General features: G+C 43.2%; 1 protein-coding gene across 1 annotated transcript in view; it reads right to left on the bottom strand.

The window, feature by feature from the left end:
• Positions 1 to 4,639: 4,639 nt before the first annotated feature.
• CFAP99 (cilia and flagella associated protein 99) overlaps positions 4,640 to 16,990 on the bottom strand; it is a 162,205-nt gene continuing 149,854 nt past the window's right edge. Inside the window, exons 15-16 of the mRNA XM_077477913.1 lie at positions 11,755 to 11,920; positions 4,640 to 5,005 (exon numbers count right to left, since the gene is read on the bottom strand). Of these exons, the coding sequence (XP_077334039.1) occupies positions 4,859 to 5,005; positions 11,755 to 11,920 (313 nt within the window). The 3' untranslated portion in view covers positions 4,640 to 4,858. The remainder of the gene's footprint in view (positions 5,006 to 11,754; positions 11,921 to 16,990) is intronic.

Here is a 16,990-nt window from a genome sequence, read left to right as displayed (position 1 = left end):
TCCTTCTCCACCATCCACGACATCTTGTGGTCTGACCACGCACCTGTCTCTATTACGGTGGTGGAGGGGCACACCCCCAGCCCTGCATATATATGGCGAGCTAACTCGAGCATATTCCAGAAAAAATTGCATGTAATTAACATTGCCAATCGTATAACTGATTTTTTTTTTCAGATAATGCTAATTCTGTTTCTCAGTCAGCTACTTTATGGTGTTTTCATAAAGCATTCATAAGAGGTATTATACTGCAAATTTGTGCTAGGGAGAAAAGGCAGAGAACCCAGAAAATTGATCGTATTTTGCATGAGATTAGAACTGTGGAGACACAAAATAAAACAACACCATCCATAATTGCTGCTAACAAACTGTCCGCTTTGCGCTCGGATCTCAGGCTCATTCTGCTAGAAAACTTTAACAAATATGTCACTGCTCTTAAAATGTCCCACTATTCCACTGGCAATCGAGCGGGTAAACTTTTGGCCCATAAACTGAAAATCAGTAGAATTAAATCGAAAAACTCGCCAGGCGATTCAAAAATTTTCAATCCGTAAGACATAGCAAACTCTTTTGCAGATTACTATGCATCTCTTTATAATCTCCATAGCAACCCAAATACTCCTCAACCCCAAGAAATACACATTCAGAAATTTTTTGCAAACCTTCACTTGCAATCTCTGACACCAGATCAATTAGTATCTCTCAATTCCCCCATCACGGAGCCTGAGATCTTGAAAGCAATTAAAACACTCCCGTCGGGCAAGTCCCCTGGAGCTGATGGTCTTATTAATGAATACTATAAATCTTTTCCTCACCTTCTATCCCCTACTCTTAAAATGGTTAATACTGAAGCAATGACCTCTGCCTCTTTTCCCTCCGAGATGCTCAAGGCCTATGTTGTTACTATCCCTAAACCCGGTAAGGAGCCCACAACCCCAGCTAATTTTAGGCCCATATCCCTTCTTAATACCGATGTGAAGCTATATGCTAAAATTCTTGCCCACAGACTTCTCCCCATTCTACCCCTACTTATCAAGCCAGATCAATCAGGTTTCACTCCAGGACGTCAAGCATCAGATGCGCCAAGCGAGCCATTGGAATTATGCAATATGCTAGAGCCTCTCGAACGCCTTCTCTGCTCCTATCTTTGGATGCAGAGAAGGCGTTCGACAGGATTCACTGGGGCTATATGCGACAAACATTACAAAAATTTGGCTTCGAGGGCCCTATCCTCTCTGCCATTTTGGCCTTATACTCCAATCCCTGTGCCCAAGTGTACCCCTTCAATATTCTTTCTTATCCCTTCCATATATCTAACGGCATGAGACAGGGGTGTCCCCTATCCCCCTAAATTTTTAATTTACTTATGGAACCATTGGCGGAGAGGATTAGAACCAACACAGATCTACCGGGCTTCCAATTTTAAAAAGAATGTCATAGCATCAATCTTTCTGCAGACGACATAATCTTGTTCCTAACTTCCCCGGTTACCTCTCTACCCCTAGCACACAAAATACTGGAAGAATTTAGCCAAATTTTCTTCTATAAAGTTAATTACGATAAATCTCTTATATTACCATTGAATATTTCGACCGCTATTCGCTCCAAATTACAAGCAGACTATCCTTACACATGGACTGACACTAAGCTAAAATACCTAGGACTATACTTAACGGCAGACCCACACGACTTAGCAGAAGCTAACTATCCCCCTCTAATTAGCAAACTTACCACAGAAGCACATAGGCTCTCCAAAATTGAGTTGACGTGGATGGGTAGACTAGCTTCATTTAAAATGTTGATACTACCCCAAATTCTTTATATTTATATTTCGTACCCTTCCGATACCACTACCCACCACCTACCTCAAAGCTCTGAACTCCCTACTTTCCAAATACGTGTGGTGTTTGAAGCGGCCACAGTGTTCTAAAACCATTTTGGTGAAGCATAGATTAGCGGGTGGAATGGACATGGTAGATATACACGACTATTTTAGATCGTCTATCCTTACTCAATTTAGACCTTGGATCAATCCTTCCCTTAAGGTTCCATGGGCTATTATTGAGCAGGCATTATGTCCATTTAACGACCTGTATTCTCTTTTACTCCTAGATCTATGGCAACCACTTTGCATTTCTACATTACCACCCACACTACAAGCTTCCTTAATATCCTGGAGAGAGCTACAGGAAAGTAGCTATCCCCATAACAATTACAGTACTTGAACACATGATCCCTGATCTCACTCTAGCTATATGGCGAAGGAAAGGAATACAGACTGTCTCTGATATTTTTAGTGACGACATTCTCAAACCATTCCCCTCTCTACAAGACCAATTCCAGCTACCCTCAAGACATCTATAAATACACCCAAATTGCCCACCTTTTAAGGAACATACCTAACCATTGTGTTAATATACCAGAAGAACTTTGGCAATACTATACGAAGACTCCTGCCCCATTAAAAGGAATCTCCCTCTTTTACAATGTTTTCCAACAAAAACTTGACTTTACCAAATCCCGCCCATTCCTTAAATGTGAACAAGACCTAAAAAATAACATCTCACCCTCCCAGTGGCTATATGCATTAAGATCAACCTATAGAGCATCCAAAAATATATGTCACTGGGAAATTTCTCAAAAAATCACCCTGAGATGGTACCTAATCCCTTACCGCTTATCTAAATTCTCCTCAACATATCAACCCCCTTGTTGGAGACAGTGTGGAGGAATAGGAAATTTATACCATATGGTATGGGGTTGTAAAAATTTGACCAGCTTCTGGAATACTGTATACCGAACTATCTCCAGAATTACAGGGATTCTAACACCACCTACTGCAGCTCTGGCAATTTTGAATGTAGGTATCGAAAACTATCCTCCTGACTCCCGCATAGTGGTCACCCACATCCTCCTGGTAGCTAAATCTTTAATTGCCAGACATTGGAAATCCAATGAAGCCCCCAATCCATCAGAAGTAATTAAACGTACTCAGACTCATTATGTATACGAATCACTGTTAGCAATCAAACAGGGTAACAAGAAAAGATTTGATAGTAATTGGAAAATTTGGAAAGACATTGTTTCTCAATGAGTATATACAACTCTCTCATGTTCTTTACTTTATAGGCAATATGTAGGTCAGACCATGGGGTAATATACCCCAATCCCTTTCCTATACCCCCCCCCCTTCTTTTTCTTTACTTCTCTTTTTTGTTTTCTTTCCCGCTTTATTGTTGTTCAATACATATGTCCCATCGTTTACCTACAGGCGCATGGTATTATGTAACAAGACGCATTGCGGCTAATATGTTTAAACACCTGTGAAGTATCGTCTACCCATGTGACACGAATGTTTGTCAACGGTCTACTTATATTTCACTTTATGGATATGATAGTGCACTATATGTTGAAAGGACTGTGTATTATCTTTTATCTGTCATCTGTTTGCACCATTTGCATATGGTTAATTGTTGGAAAATTTTCAATAAAAACTATTTGGAAAAAAAAAAAAGAATGAAAATTCGAAATAACCAACTAATAATAAATATTAAATTATAGGTATTGGAATTTCCTTTCAAAGTTGGCTGTTAGTGAATGTATTTGAACAAATTTATCTGAAATAATGAATGCCATATCTAAACGGATGGAACGTAATGCTCTAATAATAATAATAATAATAAAACCTTTTTATTATTATTATTCATTTGTTCCATTCCATTTGTTTAAATGCGACATTCGTTATTTCGGATAATTCGTAACTTCAGATAAATTTGTATTTGTTATATTCCCAAACAGCCAGATTTGAAAGGAAATTTCAATACCTATAATTTAACAGTTAGTTATAATTAGTTATTCAAATTTTACAGATTTTCTTTCTTTTTTTTGGGAATTTTCGAATTTCTGAATTACCGAACTCTGGAAATTCGGAATTCAAAAATGTAAAAATTCGGGAAATTTGGAAATGTGAAAATCCAAGTTTTCAGATTTCTGAATTCCGAAAAAAGCAAAAAATGAATGAAGCGAAAATGAACAAACTTTTTGTCAGTGCACATGTCTTTTGTTTATAGATAGATAGCGTGAGTCAGTGGCCCACCTCAAATTTCATGCAGGACCTTTCCCTATCTGGAGCAGAATGAATACCGTAGGGAGCTCTGCAGTTCACCATTGCTATTGCAGGGGCCACAAGGTTGCTTACTAAGAAAAACATGTAGCCTACCACTGCTGACCTCCTTCTAAAACTCTTATGCCGCTTACACACGATCGGACTATCCGGCGGACCAGAGTCCACCGGACAATCCGCCGTGTGTGGGCTCCGGTAGACTTTTGCTTCCCAAAAGTCCGACGGACCCCCGCCATAGTCCGGCGGATTGTCTGCCGGACCTAGTCCGCCGGAAAAGTCCGGTCGTGTGTGGGCAAGTCCGCTCGTTCGGAAAGTCCGGAGAACCTAAGCTGCAAAGTCCGGCGGGTTGTCCGGAGGACCTCCGCTGCAAAGTCCGGTGGGTTGCCCGCCGGACTAAGTCCGCCGGATAGTCTGATCGTGTGTACGTGGCATTAGATTCCTGAATTGCAGGCTAAAGTAAATATCCTTTAAATTAGATTCTAGAGGGCATATTTAATGAGGCATTCCATGAATCACCAATGAGCACATAAACCAGTATTTATTTTGCCATATTTTACAAAACTTTTCATAGTACATTTCCCAATTTTCTTGGTTTACTTATAGCTTTTTATAGGTATTCTAAAAGAAAATATGAACATACTTTTTTTTTGTACTATTTATTTCTGTAATAAAAAGTCATACTATCAGTTGCCAAGTCCCTTAAACATAAATATATTATGACTGTAGTCACATTAGTAGTCAGGCAGGTGACACGCCACTTCTTGCAGTTTGATAAGCCGCTATTCTGTTTGCAGTTTCCCGTGAAACGGCACCATGTTGGAAAAGCTGAGCCTGGTGTTCTCGACTCTCCTCAAGCTCCTTCCAGTGCTTCTCTTCAAATGAGTTCTGAAAGAGGTGAAAAATATAGTATCTGAGAGAAACTCAATAGGAAATTTTTCTCAAATAATAAGTCTAAAAGTTTCCATTCATAATTGATATATCCAGGGCTTTTTTTCTTAGAGAATAGGTGCAGGAACTCCCCCTTTCTGAGTCACCTCTTTTCTCCACCCCTACCCACCTATGAGCACCATTCCTTGGTTTCACCCCATACCAACCCATCTCCCAGTACTGCCTTTTGTAGATAATACAGAACCAAGTTTCATTTTGTAATATGTATGGAATTTTTATGGAATTTGGTAATAACAAGAAAAGCACTAAAATAGATCCCGTTGAGCCAGTAACAATAGAGCCCCCCAGCAACAAAATTCTCCCCAAGCAACACTAGGCTCCTGGCATCAACAACATCTCTCACAGCCAGCATCAATAGACTTTATGGCAGCCAACAACAATAGACCCCTGCCTCAACAGTAGATCTCTCTCAGCAACAACTAACCCCCAGCAATATAAGCCCCCCCAAGCAACAATAGATCCCTCCCCAGAAACAGTAGACCTCCTCAGCAACAATAGACCCCTAGTGCTGGATGTGCCGGAACTGTGTTCCCCCGTGTTCCCGCTGAAAAAAAGCCTTGGATATATCATCCTGGTAAATGCAGTCCAATTTAGTTAGGATTGCAATGAAATTGTACATAAGTGAGACAAAACAACTGGAGAGGAATAGAGGAATACTGAGCAAAATAAAGTAGATCTTCTCTTTTGAGTATCAGTAAAAGTAGTTCCAAGATCTTGTTCCCATTTAAGCAGGAATGGGGCACAAAGGAATCAGATGGTTGGACCAGAAGCTTGTAAGCAGTTAAGACTCTATGGGAGGATAGACTGGAGGCGAGGCAGATATGTTAAATAGGTGCATCCAAGGAGTTGGAAAGTCCCCATTTGAAAACAGCGATGCCACGTGCCTACACCACCCCTCTCTCAAAGGCAACTCGCGCCATTTGGGGAGCTCTGGCAAGGTAAAGGGGTCATGAGAAAGACTCTTCATATTTTATCAAATAGTGGTGGGAGTCCATGCTCAGGAAGATCCCACATATCCAGACAAATGGAAAAGCAGCCTGAGTACTACAAATACCAATGTCAGAAGCAGGGCTGGCTCAAAAGACTGTGCTGCCTGGGCCCAAGAATGAAATGCTGCCCCCCCCCCAAAAAAAATTCACGCTCACCAAAAGGCCCCTACATTCATTATTTTATATCATAATAACTAAATTTAAATTTATCAGAAAATCTGATTACAAATACCATAAATTCCCTATTTTTCCCTATTTTGTAGACACTATAACTTTTACACAAACCAATCAATATATGCTATTTAGATTTTTTTTTTTTAACCAAAAATATGTAGCAGAATACATATTGGCCTAAACTGATGAAGACATTTTTTTTATGGCCAATATCTATAGGAGGGGTTTCCACCATCCCTGCTAAGTTTCATTTTATACAGTATGTCTTAGCCCTTGTACACACGGTCAGACATTCTGCCAACTAAATCCGTTGGATTTTGTCCGACGGATTGTGTCCAAAACTGTTGCATACACACGGTTGGACCAAGTTGTCAGAAAATCCGACCGTTCAGAACGTGATGACGTTATTTCGTTACGACGGGACTACGTTCACGCTAGTAGCCAATAGCTTTGGTGTAGAAATTTGATCTGAGCATGTGTGGCACTTTGTCCGATCTGAATTCTCTACACATGATCGGACCAGTTTGTCGGAAAATATTTCCAACAAGTTGGAAAATTGGGTCCGACGGATATTCCGACGGAAACAGTCCGATGCATACCACACACAGTCGGATTATCCGACAAAACGGTCCAATAGGACACATTCCGTCAGAATCTCCGACCGTGTGTACAAGGGCTTAGGGCCAGTTCACATGATAGAAACACAGTCCGGATGCGTTCCAGGTGCTTTTCTGTATGCGCGTTTTTGATGCGTTTCAGTGCGTTTTTGATGCATTCCAGTGCTTCCCCCACCTCTTTTTTTTTTAACCTTTAGGGCCAGTTCACACCAGATACAGTTCCATGTGCTTTTTTTCTGCACTAAGGGCCAGTTCACACCATAGAAATGCAGTCCGGATGTGTTCCAGGTACTTTTCTGCATGCGCGTTTTTGATGCGTTCCAGTGCATTTTTGATGCTTTTTTGGTGCGTTTTTCATGCAGTCCAGTGCTTCCCCGCCATTTATTTTTTTAACCTTAAATAAGGACGATTGTGTTGCAGTGCGTTTTTGGTGCATTTAGGGGCGTTCCAGTGCATTTCTGATGCATTTTACAGCATGTTCTACATATTGTTCTGGAACGCACTGGAACTGACTGCACTGGTGTGAACTATGCCATTGAAAACCATATAACCTACTTTCCATGCGTTTTTGATGCAGAAAAAAAACGCACTGGACTGCATGTGGTGTGAACTCTCCCTGAAAATGCATGCACAGTGTTTTCCATGTATTCCAATGGCTTTAGTTCACACCATGCAGTCAGTTTCTGGTCAGTTTCCGGGCAGTTTCTGGTGCAGAAACTGACCGGAACTGACTGTATTGGTGCAGAAAAAACGGAACTGCACGGAACTGCATCTGGTGTGAACTGGCCCTTAGGGCCAGTTCACACCAGACGCAGTTCCGTTCAGTTCCGTGTGCTTTTTTTATGCACTAAAAATGCATGCACAGTGTTTAACATGTATTCCAAAGGCTTTAGTTCACACCATGCAGTCAGTTTATGATCAGTTTCCAGTCAGTTTCTGGTGCAGAAACTGACTGAAAACTGACCAGAACTGACTGTATTGGTACAGCAAAAACGGAACTGCACGGAACTGCATCTGGTGTGAACTGGTCCTAAATAAGGACAAGTGTGTTACAGTGCGTTTTTGGTGTATTTAGGTGCATTCCAGTACAGTGCAGTGCAGAAAAAATGCAGTATGTTCTACTTTTTTTCTGGAACACACGGGAACTGCAAGCACTGGTGTGAACCATGCCATTGAAAACCGTATAACCTACTTTCCATGAGTTTTTGATGCAGAAAAAAAATGCACTGGACAGCATGTAGTGTGAACTGGCCCTTATATTCAGTTTGATCTGTATTATATGTGAAGTTGAATATCAGAGACCGGTATTGTCGTAATATTGAAGCCTATTGAGATTTCCATACATTAGAGGATTCCACCATTATTGTTAAATTATTGATCAGTAGGTTAGCGCTGCACTTTAAAAAACAAAAACAAATTTGAGGTGTGGAACACATAACAGTGCTTAGCAGCAGGCCTTTTACTGACACTTTTTTTTATTTGAGCTCCAGTAGTTTAGTGTAAATAGTAGTGTAGTGATTACCTATTATACTAAAGATCGGCAGGTGGCATTAATAAACATTGACAGATATCAGTTGTGCCCCACCAGGCCGGCCCCCCATGGAGGATGTGCCTGGCTGAGTTCATCACCCTAGCACTGGCACTGGTAGGTGGCACGATTGAAAACACGGATTGACATCGGTAGGTGGCATTGATTGTCACTTATATTAGGTGGCACTGATTGGAAACACTGGCACTGACAGGTGGGAATGATTGGAAAAACTGCCACTGACAGTTGGCAATGATTGGAAACACTGGCACTGATTGGCAGGTGGCACTGATTGGCACTGACAGGTGGCACTGACAGAAGTTTCACACTGAGCCGATGTTAACGCTTAGTGAAACTGTGTGTGACACTGTAGTGTAATGTAACTGCATGCAGAGAGAGACCAGCTGTCAAAATTCAGCGGTGATGATGGGGGTGGGCGGGACCCGGGCTGAGTGGGACCCAGCAGCTATCAAACACCAGCCAATGATAGCGGCCCATCCAGACCCCATCCCATCCCATTGTCTGGTGTTTGATAGCTGCTGGGTCCCGCCCACCCCTGACATCAATGCTAAATTTTGACAGCTGGTCTCTTTCTGCATTCAGTTACATTACATGACAGTTTCACACACTCAGCGGCTCTAGCAAGTGTCAATATCGGCACAGTGTGAAACTGTTTCACAGGCAGTAGGGGCTGCACACTCACTGGATGCAGCCTTTCACAGCAGTCCCACAGGCAGATCTCAGGAGACAGCCGGCACGGGTGACCATAAGGGTACAACTTGTCCCTGCCAGCTGCCGTGCCTCTTAAAATGCCATCTGGGACCATGGGCTCAGTAGGGCTGGCCCTGGTCAGAAGGATAGAATTATATTTTTTGCTCACAAAGCTTCAACCAATTGTAAGTACCAAGAAATTACCTACAAGCTCATATCATGTTGGTACAGGACTCTGGTCGTCCTTGCTATCCTATTCCTATGGCAGAGGGACCTTTTCAGGTGATGCAAGACCCCTGACCTTTAAACCGTGTAGGTCAGGGGGTCGGCAACCTAAGGCCCATGGGCCACACCTGGCCCGCCGCTGCTAAATGTCCGGCCCATCAGTGCACGTGATGAATTCACGTGCACCCGACCACATTTTAACTCCTTCATACCGACCTGTACCAGGGAGATGCCTGCAGCTGCAGGCATCCCTCTGTACTTTTTAGAGCCAGTGGTTGGCTTTCTTGGTGAGAAGCTTATCCCAAGCAGCGGGAGGGGGCATCCGCGGCTCGGCCAGGCTCTCCCATCCCACTGAGAGGCCTGAGCGATCAGCTGTCACATTCACCAGCTAGCCAGAGACCCGAACGAAGCCGAAATCTGGTTTGATTGGGTCTCGGATCTCATAGCAATGTCATCGCATCACTTGGTTTATAGAAGACTTATGCCGCGTACACACGAGCGGACTTTTCAACATCCAAAGTCCGACGGACTGATTCCGTCAGACTATTCGATCGTGTGTGGGCTGCAACGGACTTTTGATTCGCCAAAGTCTGACGGACTTTAGAATATGGAACATGCTTCAAATTTTTCCGACGGAACTCCGCCGGACCCGGTCCCTTCGAAAAATTCGCTCGTGTGTATGCTATTCCGACGGACTTAAACCGACGCTAGGGCAGCTATTGGCTACTGGCTATGAACTTCCTTATTCGAGTCGAGTCGTACGTCATCACGTTCGAATCCGTCGGAGTTTAGTGTGATTGTGTGTGGCCAAGTCCGCTCAGTCGAAAAGTCCGTCAGAACTCTGTCGGAACTCCGGCAGAACTCCGGCAGAACTCCTTCGGAAGTCTGTCAGACATAAGTCCTCTCGTGTGTACGGGGCTTTAAAGGTGCCATATTTTAAAAAGTCTGCATATGGTGGCAGGTGACGTGGCAAGTGACAATCTGCATCTGGTGACAGGCGACATGGCAAGTGACAATCTGCAACGTGTGGCAGGTGACGTGGCAAGTGAAAATCCACATCTGATAACAGGCGACATGACAAGTGACAATCTGCAATGTGTGGCAGGTAACATGGCAAGTGACAATCTGCATCTGGTAACAGGCGACGTGGCAAGTGACAATCTGCAACGTGTGGCAGGTGACGTGGCAGGTGACGTGGCAAGTGACAATCCGCATCTGATGACAGGCGATGTGACAAGTGACAAGCTCAAGGCTCCCACTGATTCTGCATTATGGTGAGTTGAACTATTTCATTTTATATAACAATGTAATAATAGAAATAAAGCTCTTCAATCATCCCGACACCATATCACCATGGTGCCATGATGACTGAAGCGCAAACACCAGCCATTGCCCTCATAAATTGCCCCCAAAAAAACGTATTTTCTGTTAGTGCCCCTCCCGAGACTAGACTCTGGATTTGGTGTGGAGCCAGAGTCCAGAGTGAGAGATGTTGGGACGCTGAGCCTGGAGCTGTCTGATCCATCCATCCATCTTGGAGGTCGGGAGACACAAAGAGGATGTGACCAGGCATCGGGCATTTTCTTACCTCATGCGTTAGATGATCTCTTATAATTTAGAGATCATTGGAAGTTGGTAAGAGGCCAAGTTAATTTTCATTTGTATTGTTATACTTTATTATCACTGGGAACGGTGAATAGCACATCCAGTTGGTGGAATACTAATGGAATCATTTTTTTATACACATGGACACTTGTTTATTGAACTCTGTACTTATCACTAGTTGATATACTGTGTTTGCTATATTTTTTTAAAGGTTTTTTCTTTGTTTATGAGACAGCGCAACCTTTTACATTTTCACATTTTTTTTCTATTATTTCTTTGTATCCAAGGAGCGATTAAAGTGCAGCAGTCTACACTTATAATTAGCGGAAGATTTTAACAAACATTCCTTTTAGGCTGCTTTCACACTGAGACGCTTTATAGGAGTTATAGCGCTAAAAATAGCGCCAAAAAGAGCCTCTCCTCTCACTCCAGTGTGAAAGCCCGAGTGCTTTCACACTGGAGCGGTGCGCTGGCAGGACACCAAATAAGTCCTGCAAGCTGCACCTTTTGAGGCCTTTTGAGACAGCATCGCTGCCTGTTGAAATAAATAGTACCACAGCGCTTTGTGGGCGCATTTAACCCTTTTTCAGCCATTAGCAGGAGTTAAAAGTGCCCCGCTAGCGGACAAAAAGGGCCAGAAAAACTATGGTAAAGCACCGCTAAAAATAGCGGCGCTTTACCGCCAACGCCCGGCGTGGCTCAGTGTGGAAATAGCCTTATAGATTAGTACCAGACCTTTGTTTTTGTAGCAACACACAGGCACTGGGAATGCAGTGTAACTCCAATACCTATAATTGCCGAGTGTTTCATCCACTCCGGCTCCGTACATTTATTTACCTTAGACGATTTGGCTATGTTCCGCTGGGGGTTTAGCTTCAAGGCCTCGGCCTGTCTCTTGCGCTCAGTAATTTTCTCCTCCAATTTTTTCTGCAGCTCAGTGACACGATCGTCTTTTGCTACAGCAGCTTTTCCAAACTGAGATTTTGCTTTTTTCTCCTCCGACCTGTCAAAAAGATGAATGAAATAAGGAATTGTAGCATATACCTTGATTACAAAACACAAGAAAGGGGATCTATTCTCTCCTAATAATGCAAGGTTGTTTTAATCAGTTTATGGCGTGCACATTGCACCATATTTGTGGCCCGTCACATGAGTGATTCATTGTTACACTTATTAGCCAGTTAGGCCTGACTCTGCAGCTTTGAGTTAAGGCAGCAGTTGAAGTGGAAAATTACACTGGCTGCCTGTGAAAATGACCATTTTGCAGAGAACAAAGATTCCAGCGCTCCCCATTTATCTGTTTAGAAAATATTTGCTCACTTCAGTGTTTTAAAAAGAAAGTCAAAGTAAATCCTAGCTAAATGGTATTTTGTTTCTAAAGCAATGTCATAGGCAACTGCCAGGTTTATTAAATAAAATGCTTGTTTTCACCATTATCTTGCATCTCAATGCTGCAGATCTCCTACAGACTCTTTGCAGTCATTCCAGACTACATGCACTCCAGCGTTGGCAATATGACATTCGTAGGTTGGGTTTCTTGCTGGTGACCGTAGTAGTTTGCATAATTTTTTGGAAATGGCCACTTGTAGCCTTCATCAAAAGCCAGCAGGAAAAAAAAGAAAAAAAAACACACATTCCTCCATTGCCACAAGGTGGATGGAGGAATAACCCCCCCTCCCCACACACACACACACCGCCCCCTGCTGGGACATTGTATTCTGAAAGAAGCTCCTGGTGCAGCCAGGAATACACCAATCAGCGGCTGCAGTTACTAAATCGGAAAAAGTTTCCTTTTTTTTCAACAGAAGCGGATCTGATGATTGAATTCTGTCGATCAGGGAAGGCCACACACTGATCAAAATTCAGCCTCCCTGCTAAAGAGGCCAAATTTCAATGAGTCTCTTGCCAGCTTAAGACTGCACAGTGACAAAGCAGGGGCACAGCTGGGAGACAGGGGCAGAGCGTAGTCATCTTAAAACAGGAAGGACCTTCATGACAGAATAACCAGGTGTTATTTTAATGAAAGCTGCAGATTTAAAGCCCAACACCAGGCCAATTAAAAATGATCGTATTGTCTAGCGGAGAGGATAAACCGTTTTACTTACCTGATCCTCTGCTCCCCCAGCAGATAGTGCTCCCCCACAATCTGGTGGTGGGCTGTCCCTCAGGGTCCTCATATCCATTGCTGGGCTATGGATCCGGTTTTGTCTTGATGATGTCAGGACTGTGACAGACCCAACCGAAACAGGGGCTTTCAGAGGGGCCTGCAGGGTAGCCTCTTGCCTACTGACTGACTATGGGACCTGGCATTTGAGGGGGCTTTATTCTTGGGAGGTATGTGCCAGGGGGACTCGGAGTGGTTTTGCTTCACAGTCAGGTCCAAGTCTCCCCGAAAAACACAGACTCTGGGAACCTAGGACCTGGCTACACCTGGTCCTCTGTGCCCAAACCAGAAATGACTGCTTCACCCCCCCCCCCCCAACTCAGAATAGATGTTAATATAATCAGCTCAAAACAACCTGATGCTGGGGTCTCCTGCTATAATCTGTTTATTAAGGTGGAATTCTCATGGTATAGTCCAAATTGTGTGCCTCACAGGTGTGAATTCCTGTTGTTGAGTCGCCTATTGTTTCTGTATGTCTGCTCTTACCTGATTTTGCATGGTATACATTCAGTGTGAATTTACAATAAAGTCCATTTCAGTCTGCACCTAAGTTGTTGCCTAGTTCTATGGGTGCAATGCTCAGCTATAATCCTGGTTCCTGGTTTCAGAGTGGAGGAAGCTGTAGCTAGGCAGTCCATCACAAGGACCTTAAATCAGTTAAGTGTGGGGTTGCAGACGCTACAGGAACCAGTCTACCTAAAGGGAGATGTGGAGGATTGGGTAAGTAAATCTCCTTTTGTTGACCTAGACATAAACAAGCAACTTTTTATTTGCCTGAAGTTGGGCTTCAAAAACAGTGAAAATAGACTAATATCACATTAACATGTAAACACATACCATGGTATATCTCAAATAAAAAAATTTTGGCCGATCGGATATAGGGTACATGAGACATCCTATGTTAATTTATATTAAAGAAATTATATTCAAACTCTCATCAGATATAACACTGTACCACAAAGCCTGAAGAGGCGTTCACGTTAATATCCTACTTCCATATTTAATTATTCAACCCAGTTGCACGGGCATCTACCTATTAGTTGGAGTTGAAGGCAGTGATGGCGAACCTTGGTACCCCAGATGTTTTGGAACTACATTTCCCATGATGCTCATACAGTGTAGTTGAGCATCATGGGAAATGTAGTTCAAAAACACGTGGGGTGCCAAGGTTGAATCCCTAAGTATGACCGTAAATCAGATCAAACAAACTTTATTGTAAACATTAAATCTTCCTGTATGTAGAAACTTCACATCAACCTAATATAAAGTACAACCTTCCTAATAATTTCTAACATATTTGTGTTTGGAGAGTCCACTAGAGTCCACTTTTTTGAGGTTTAGTTATATTATTTATGCAGAGGACTCCAGACCAGATCTTGAGGGGGTTGAACAACTATCAAAACAGCGCCAAAAGAGGACATTCAGGACACTCTAGACTCCTAACATCCTTCTGTCCTGGTTGACCTGGAGTTGAACTTATTAAAATTGCCTTACTTGGCTAAACAAGACTATTAGACTAGAGTGGGAGAAAAATGAGGCGAAACTGCTAAGTTCTGTAGGACTGAACGACCAGATATTGGTAGTGTGAAAGTGACTATTTGATTATGCAAAAGAACAGAAAGGATAGAAAGACCAAATAATATCAATCAGAAAAGTATGATTATATGGACTGAATGTTTAGGTATTTTTGGAAGGAATGAGCAAACGGTGACCCAATTCTCTGTCTCAGATTGATTCTCAACAGTATTTAATCATCCCGTTCATCTAGAGGGATCTACTTATTCCATCCTCCCCGGCAGTATCCATGCAATCCATTCTCCCCAGCAGTATCTGCTTGTTCCATTCTCCCAAGCAGTATCTGCTCATTCCATCCTCCCCGGCAGTACTTAGTCATTCCATCCTCCCCGGCAGTACTTAGTCATTCCATCCTCCCCGGCAGTACTTAGTCATTCCATCCTCCCCGGCAGTACTTAGTCATTCCATCCTCCCGGCAGTACTTGGTCATTCCATCCTCCCCGGCAGTACTTAGTCGTTCCATCCTCCCCGGCAGTAATTGGTCGTTCCATCCTCCCCGGCAGTACTTGGTCGTTCCATCCTCCCCGGCAGTACTTGGTCGTTCCATCCTCCCCGGCAGTACTTGGTCGTTCCATCCTCCCCGGCAGTACTTGGTCGTTCCCTCCTCCCCGGCAGTACTTGGTCGTTCCCTCCTCCCTGGCAGTACTTGGTCGTTCCCTCCTCCCCGGCAGTACTTGGTCGTTCCCTCCTCCCTGGAAGCACCTGTTCATTCCATCCTCCCTGGCACTATCCGCTGTATCTGCTCGTTCCATCCTCTGCTACAGTACCTGCTTGTTCCATCCTCTGCCACGGTATCTGCTCGTTCCATCCTCTGCCACGATATCTGCTTGCTCCACCCTCCCCAGTGGTATCTGCTCGCTCCACCCTTCCCGGCAGTATCTGCTCGCTCCACCCTTCCCGGCAGTATCTGCTCATTCCATTCTCCCTTGGCTGTATCTGCTCATTCCATTTTGCCCTGTGGTATCTGCTCAATCCATCCTCCCCGGCGGTATCTGCTCATTCCACCCCCCCCCCCCCCAGCAATATCTGCACATTCCATCCTCCCCGGTGGCATCTTCTCATTGCATTCTTCTTCGCAGTGTCTGCTTATACATTCCTCCCTGGCAATATCTGCTCAATTTCATCTCATCTAGCAGTAGATGCCCATTTTGTCCCAGCATACCGGTATCTGCTCATCATGTATTGTCTGGCACTATTTGCTCATTTCTGCCTGTCTGGCCATTCCACTCATCTCATTCATTCCATACTTTTCCTGCAGCATCCACTAATGTTATCCCCTTTTGGCATCATCCGATCATACAATCCCCTCTGGCAGCATCCACTCATTCCATTCTGTCAGACAGTCTCTGTTCATTCCATCCTGTCTCAGTCCTGTTCTTGGTCATTCTATTGCAGTAGATAGCATCAGAACACTTGCTGTGCTTGATGGGCGATTGCTCCTTTCAGTCATATAGCATATGTTTGCTGCATTTTAAGAGTCAGGCAGAATGAAATAATCAAAGGATGAAAAGGTCTGTTAAAAAGTATAATGGAGCAATCCATTATTACCTGTAAGGTAAAGTGTTCAAGTATTGCCGTAAACAGCTTGTGAATTTACAGATTAGGTTAGAAAATACAGTGAGGATAATGGATTAATTGGAATATTTTACTTTTTTCACTATTTATATAAAATCTTTATTTCACACTGATGTCACGGAACACTGCAGGATCTCTAAAGAGAGAAAGCATCTGATTTTTTGTTGCTGCAGGGGAGAAGAGGGATCGCTCAACCATGGCTGTCGTGTCACACATAGGTTCCCATAGCCCAGCCGTTGTCGGTGCTCCCTCCTGTTCCCTGCAGCTGCCATTCACTGACACAGAGGATCATGTGACCAGACCAGAAAATAGCTAAGTATACATATCTTTTTAAACAGGCTAGGTAGCAGGAGGGGGCATCTGTTAGTATTAGGCTGGAATTCTACTTTAAATGTTGGGGTTTAATTCGGGTTAAGCGTTAGGATTAGGCTAGGATTTTATAAAGGTCTTGCCTTAATGATTGCTGTGCTGTAAAGCAATGTATGAAGGATGCAGTGATAAGATACTGCAATTGTAGAGGAAATGATCAGATGATGCCAGACAGGATACAATAAACGAACATTACTGAACAGTTTGCAATGATTGGGCGCTGCCAGGAAGAAATGTTCCCAAAATAATATTTCACCTTTTTTTCTCTTGTAGAGGCATAACTTTTATTACACATTAAAATATGCTATTTTTAAGCACAACAGTACCATTCTGCAGAATAAAGAGTCAATATTTTCAAAATCGATATTTCCATCATAGGCAAATTAGCTC

Source organism: Lithobates pipiens, unplaced genomic scaffold (assembly GCF_037356315.1).
Source record: "Lithobates pipiens isolate NorthernLeopardFrog02 unplaced genomic scaffold, aLitPip1_a1.2 Scaffold_13, whole genome shotgun sequence".
NCBI classification, from domain to species: Eukaryota; Metazoa; Chordata; class Amphibia; order Anura; family Ranidae; genus Lithobates; species Lithobates pipiens.
Note: the sequence above shows the minus strand (reverse complement) of the source record. Positions and strands in the feature narration are given on the sequence as shown.